Here is a 6,683-nt window from a genome sequence, read left to right on the forward strand (position 1 = left end):
CCTGCTTGAGTTCCAGTCCTGACTTTTTCAGTGATGAACAGCAATGTGGAAATGTAAGCTGAATAAACCCTTTCTTCCCCAACTTGCTTCTTGGTCATGATGTTTTGTCCAGGAACAGAAACCCTGACTAAGACAGCCCTCTTTTGACCTCTGTAAATACCAGGCATAATATGATATTTTTACATACATGCAGAAAAATATTTATAGACATGAAATAAGATAAATATTAAAAATGATCAGACTTGGTTTAGGAACTTAGTAAAGCTGGGCACAGTCAGCTGTGACTACAATCCCACCAAGCAGGAAACTGAGACAGGAGGATCATCATTAGCTAGAAGCCGGGTTGGAACACACAGTGAGTTCCAAGCCCCCTGGAATTACTGTTTTAAAAACATCCCCATTATTAAAAAAAAAAAAAAAAAAGCAAAACAAAAACTCACTAAATTCACCACTAATTATTTTTAAGACTACGATTTATTTCCGATAAGCAAAGAAAGTCTATATACTCCTGATCTATGTTTCTCCTATTAGTTCCTTTTCTATTTCTACTGCTGAGCAAGAACCATGAGGAGAGAGAATTCATCTGTAAGTCAGATCCCCTGGTTGAGGAGTACTAAAAACAGTCCCATGGCATGTTGGATGTGACTAAGAGATTTGTGGTAGCAGAAAAGAAGAATACAGTCTTGGATACTCAAAAGTGTTGGCTTTTCCTCAAATATATCATAACCCGATTCATAATAATTCTTTTAAATATTCTGCACTCTTGGCTAGCTCAAAAGCAGTAACTGGTGGGTAAGTACTACATAAAGAAGACTTTTGCCGGGTGGTGGCGGCGAACGACTTAATCCAGCACTTGGGAGGCAGAAGCAGGCAGATTTCTGAGTTCGAGGCCAGCCTGGTCTACAGAGTGAGTTCCAGAACAGTCGGGGCTACACAGAGAAACCCTGTCTCAAAAAAACCAAAAATAAATAAATAAATAAAAATAATAAAATAACCCTCCCAAAAACAACAACAAAAAAACCCTTTTGTTATTTAAGATAAATTTTTTGTTAGCTTTTCTGTAAGTATATAATAAAGTTGGGTTATTCTACAGAGAAAATTAATATTACAGTATGAACAAGAAATGAGTACTATCAGACTTTCACTTTAGAATAAAAGGCTCCAAGTTCAGATGTTTTAGTAACTAGGAAACATAGCAAAAACAAAGTTTCCAGAGCTTCTGAAAGCTTGCACCAAAATCTTTGCTTTCCCACTAACCTCCCTATACTACATATGCTAAGTCTATGTTCACACGACTTAAGAACTGCTATTCTCGAGGCATGCTGCAAATCATTACTCCTGTTATGTAGGATTACTCACGTGTACACCTTAAGAACAAAATCCTTTTCTTCTTTTAATTCTGTTAGTGACTGTAGAACATCCAGTATGCTTAAAACCGCACAGCCATATGGTCGCCTGTAGTGCAGGTGAGCAGGACCCTTTTTGGAGTCATTCAGGAGCATCCGGCCTTAGGTACAGCAGAAAACAACAATTACACAGAGAATCCAGGCTCCTTTCTAACATCTTCTAATTATCATCCAGTGACATCAGAGCTATAGGTACCTAACAGATCCTCTAAGAAGAGCAAGGAGCTGAAACGAGTCACCTAAGGATATCTATGTACACGTACACCAAATTAACCTCTGGCCTAAGCCCCTTTTCTGTGTTTTATTCAATGAACACCAACCATGCATTTATTTATTTGTTTATTTGTTTATTTATTTATTTATTTTGGTTTTTCGAGACAGGGTTTCTCTGTGTAGCCCTGGCTATCCTAGAACTCACTCTGTAGACCAGTTTGGCCTTGAACTCAGAAATCCACCTGCCTCTGCCTCCCAAGTGCTGGGATTAAAGGCGTGTGCCACCACTGCCTGGCAACCATGCATTTATTAATCATATAAAAATAAGAATGACTTGATGAACTTCTTAGAAAAATCAGCCTGTTGCCAGATTTAAACTTGATGGCCATACTAATGACAGAACTTCAGTATTTTTAACTGCACTCATAAACTGTATACACAGAAAAAAGAGGACACTGTGTTCTTCCTCTAACCAAATTTTAATGCTAAAAGGCACTGCTGAACCTCTGTGGAGGTGAGAGAAATCTTGGTTGTGGATGGATGCTTACTCCTCCAAGTGAGCAAGTCTGTGCCAACAGTGATACAAGGTTTCAACAAACCCTTTATGAAGGCAAAATACTTGTTATATTGTCAAAGGATTAAATATATTTTTGACAAAATGGCACACCATATTCTGGAACTTATACTATGTAGGAAAACGTGGTTAGTTATACCACCCAAACCTGAAATATGTATGGATAATCCAACAACGGAACAGTAGTGAAAAGCTACTTTCTTTCATCTCAATTGGAGTAGAAATGACCTGCTATTCATCTGCAGTGGTGAAAAGGACTTTAATTGTGAGGGAAATGGCACAGGTGCATATTTTGGACAGAAACTACAACAAACAGCAAATACCACCTGTTCACTAGCTAGCACTCCAGTATCTTTGTAAAAGCTCTGGAGGGTAAAGACAGACACAGAAGCAGGTAACACAGGAAGAACGTGAAAAAGGTTAAAATACAAAGTTTGAGTCCAAAAGCAAGAAGGACCAGAAGATCTGAAATGGGGAAAACATGTATGCATTTGTATCAAATCCAGCTACTGCAGCAGCTGAGCTTGGAGGCAAAGCTTAGAGAAAGAGAGAGAGAGAGAGACAGACAGACAGACAGACTGAGACTCTAATCCTGAGACCTGAAATTGCAGGAAAGACAAAGTTCAGATAAATATTTATCCTAAATTTAGACAGTCTTAATCATGAGAACAACTAAAGTGTACAATACCTATTCGGATCACATGGGCAACTATGTATAAATCTCTCTTCATATCTTTGCTGCTCAGATCCTAAGGAAAGGAAAAGAATAAATAAATTTCGAGAAATAATGCACAGAAAATTATGATAAATTTCCTTCCATTCAAATTCCACTTGAACTTTATTATAGCTTGCTTTCAGTATAGATTACAGGTGGGAGAAGTGAGATTATAGAATACAAGATTTATACTGGGGGAGGGGAAGAGGCTCTATTATTGAAAACACTTTTTACTTGTGTTATTAAATAATGAAAAAATCAAACCAGTGCTCACTTAGAAGTTTAAGCCCTCTAAGTAACTAGTGTTTATGATGCTGGAAGGTACTCTACTACTGCAACCATCAATATCAAACAGGTCCAGCACGTACAACAGCAACCTGCCTACAGGAAATGTATCTTAGGAGTAACAACCACTTTCTAATAGGATTTAAGGTCTACCCCATGAGAAAGATATCGTGCCTGACACTGCTCAAATGGCCAAGAACTAGATAAGTCATAGGCTCTAGGAGAAAACTTACTGCTATTAATTTGCTAAAGGAACACAGCAATAGAATGATTCTTAATGGTTTAAGCCATATGTAAGTGCCATATGTATATATGCCATATGTAAGTGCCTTGCTCAACCCTCAAAAGAGAAATGTCTTCTTGCAATAGATGGGAGACCCAGAACTGGAAAGTGTGCAAAGAATGAGATACTTTGGAGGACTCAGACCTAAATGGGATGTCTTTATCAAGTCCCTCCCCTCAAGGCTCCAGGGATCTATGCCAAAGAGGAAGAAAGACTGTAAGGACCAGACATTATGGATGATTCTAAGGAAACAATATCTCCCAAATACAACAGAACTGATACATATATGAACTCACAGAGACTATGACAACAACTATAAGACCTGCACAGGTTCTACAATAGAAAAAAATCCCAGAAGGGGCAGTGGACACAAAGTCCCACTTCTAACTAAGAAGCTATTAGCAACTGAAACCTGCTAGAGAAGAGAAAATCAGTTCTCTCCTATGGAGTGTCACTGGGTATACCAACCATACTCCAGGGCAGGCCCCATGCCCAGGAGTAGCTATCCAACATAAAATTGACTCTGTGTGTGTCGTGTGTGTGTGTGTGTGTGTGTGTGTGTGTGTGTGTGTATGTGTGTGTGTAGGGGGACGTTTCATTTTGTTTTGTTCTTTTTTTGTCTTATTGGGTTTTCTTTTGCTTCATTTTAATTTTCTTTTTTTTCTCTGTTTTTTGTTTGTTTGTGTTTTGTTTTTGAGAGAGAGAAAGAACGTGAATTAGGTGGGTAGGAAGGCTGGGAAGAATCTTGAAACTATCTTGGGGGACGGGGAAATATCAAAATACATTGCATGAAAATCTTTACTAAAATAAAAACTTAAAATATTTATATACTGAAAACTTGAATATGTATTCCTTGAATTTTTATCTTATTGATAATATTCTTCTAGCTCTAATTTAGATCACCTAATAAAGTAGCTACAAAAGTTTCACAATGGAAATCATCTATGTTTATTCTGTCACCATGTAAAACCATTTTGTAATATAAGAGATAAATGTTCAGTGCAATACATGTAGCAAAATATTAAAAGTTCATTAATGACTAATATGCTAAAAATTTATTCTATACTAACTTTATATTCATCCCACGTCCCCAAACCATTCTTACACACTGGCCGAATTTCCTGTAAATGAGTTAATTTGGTCTTAGTGAAATCTTGGTAAATTATTTGGGTCTAAATTTAGATGATTAATTGTTATTATCTGTACCAAGTTATAATGTTGAAAGTATTTTTCCATTTATTAATTTACTTATTTACTGATAGAGGGAGCATGTGTATGTGGCAAGCATGTGGAGGTCAGAGAACACCTTGCATGAGTCAGTTTTCTCCTTCTATCATGGAGGAGCTAGAATCAAACTCAGGCCATCAGGCTTGGCAGCAAGTATATTATCTACTGTGTCATCTTACTGGTCCTGAAAATAAGAGTATTGGAAATTTTAAAGAGCTTCTTTTAAGTAAACAAATCTGATTCCAAATCAGAAACTTTAAAGCTGAAGTTACAAAAATCAGTCTAAATTTTTATATTTAGAATACACTATAAAGTAACACAATTGCTATCTTCTTATTTAGAGCATCACACTAGGAATAGTAAAACTGCCACAAAAAGTTCACCCATATTCACATACATGTCTACCTACCTACCTACCATCTACTGTGCTTCAGATTTGTCATCAGGTTACCCACTCGCAGCTTACTGTGACTTAGTAATGCCAGACGGAGTGACCTTTGTCTTTCATGAAACAGTTTCTCATGTTTTTCCTTTCACGTCTAAGAAAAATCCCAGTCAGATATGAGACTCCTGAACCATACAGGTAACCTTTCCTCCCCTCCACCCCTCCCCATCTTCCCTGCTGGCTCAGCCCTCTGGGCCACAAGCCAAGCTGTTCTGAGCAGCCAGCTATCCTAGAGGAACCTCCAGTCTCCTGCTGCCCCTCCCCCCACCTCCATTAGACTTGAATATTTTGAACCATACAGGTTAACTTCCCTTCCCCTACCTATCCAGCCTGCTCTGTCTTAGCCTTGGCTTCCTTCCTGTCTGCACCAGTACCTGAATCCTCTGCAGATGGGTGTGCTTGCTCCCCACGCCCTCCCCAGTCTGTCTCAGAGGAGGTCTGCCACAACTAAGAACACAGGAGAGATAAGAAGGAAGGCCCAAGTGCAGATGCTTCAATCCCACTTAGAAGGGGAACAAAATAATAATGCGAGGCAGAGAGGGGGAGGGACCTGGATGGAAGAGCGATAGGGGTGGGGTAAAAGGGGGCAGGATCAGGTATGGGGGGAGACAGAAGAGAAGCCCAGGGGGTCAAGAGAATGAATGGAAATATGCAGCTGCCAGAGGTAAGGGGTGGAGAGTGAGTTGAACCTCTAGAAAGTACCAGAGACCTGGGATGTGAGAGGCTCCCAGGACTCAAGGGGGGTGACCTGAGCCGAAATGCCCAACAGTGAGGAGACAGAACCTGAAGAGACCACCTCCGGCAGAAAGACAGGGCCCCCAGTGCAGGGATGGGGTCATACAATCATCTTCAGAGATTTCCACCCAAAATTGAAATTTTGTCTAAAAGGGACAAAAATGGAGCAGAGATTGAAGGAAAGACCATCCAGTGACTGGCCCAACTTGGGATCTGTCCCATGGGTGGGCACCAAACTCTGGCACTATTAACTGATGCTATGTTGAGCTTACAGACGTAGCTGTTCTCTGAAAGGCTCTACCAGCAGCTGAGACAGATGTAGATACCTAAAGCCAATCATTGGACTGAGGTTGGGGACCCCTATGGAAGAGTTATAGGAAGGACTGAAGGGGATGGCAACCCCACAGGAAGACCAACAGCGTCAACTAGCTGACACCCCTGGGAGCTCCCAAACACACACACATAGGCTGATCGGGGCCCCTGGCCTACATGTAGCAGAGGACTGCTTTGTCTGGCCTCAGTGGGAGAGGATGAGCCTAATTCTGTAGAGACCTGATGCCCTAGGGAAGGGGGATGTGTGTGGGGATGGGGGTGGGCGAGGTGGGGGTGGGAGGGTGGGTTAGTGTAGTGAGTGGGGTAGGTGAGGGAACACTTGTTCAGAGGCAAAGGGGAGTGTTATTGGGTGAAAATTCTTGGAGGGGGTACCAGGAAGGGTGGCAACATTTGGAATGTAAATAAATAAAGCAATTTAAGAGAGAGAGAGAGAGAGAGAGAGAGAGAGAGAGAGAGAGAGAGAGAGA

The 6,683-nt window shown here is 40.4% G+C and overlaps 1 protein-coding gene across 1 annotated transcript in view; it reads right to left on the reverse strand.

Annotated features, from left to right (window-relative positions):
- Positions 1–6,683, reverse strand: part of Dock3 (dedicator of cytokinesis 3) — a 285,914-nt gene that overhangs the window by 128,524 nt on the left and 150,707 nt on the right. The window contains exons 11-12 of the mRNA XM_021171370.2: positions 2,882–2,942; positions 1,360–1,507 (exon numbers count right to left, since the gene is read on the reverse strand). Coding sequence (XP_021027029.1) covers positions 1,360–1,507; positions 2,882–2,942 — 209 coding nt within the window. The remainder of the gene's footprint in view (positions 1–1,359; positions 1,508–2,881; positions 2,943–6,683) is intronic.

Source organism: Mus caroli, chromosome 9 (genome assembly GCF_900094665.2).
Source record: "Mus caroli chromosome 9, CAROLI_EIJ_v1.1, whole genome shotgun sequence".
Lineage (NCBI taxonomy): Eukaryota > Metazoa > Chordata > Mammalia > Rodentia > Muridae > Mus > Mus caroli.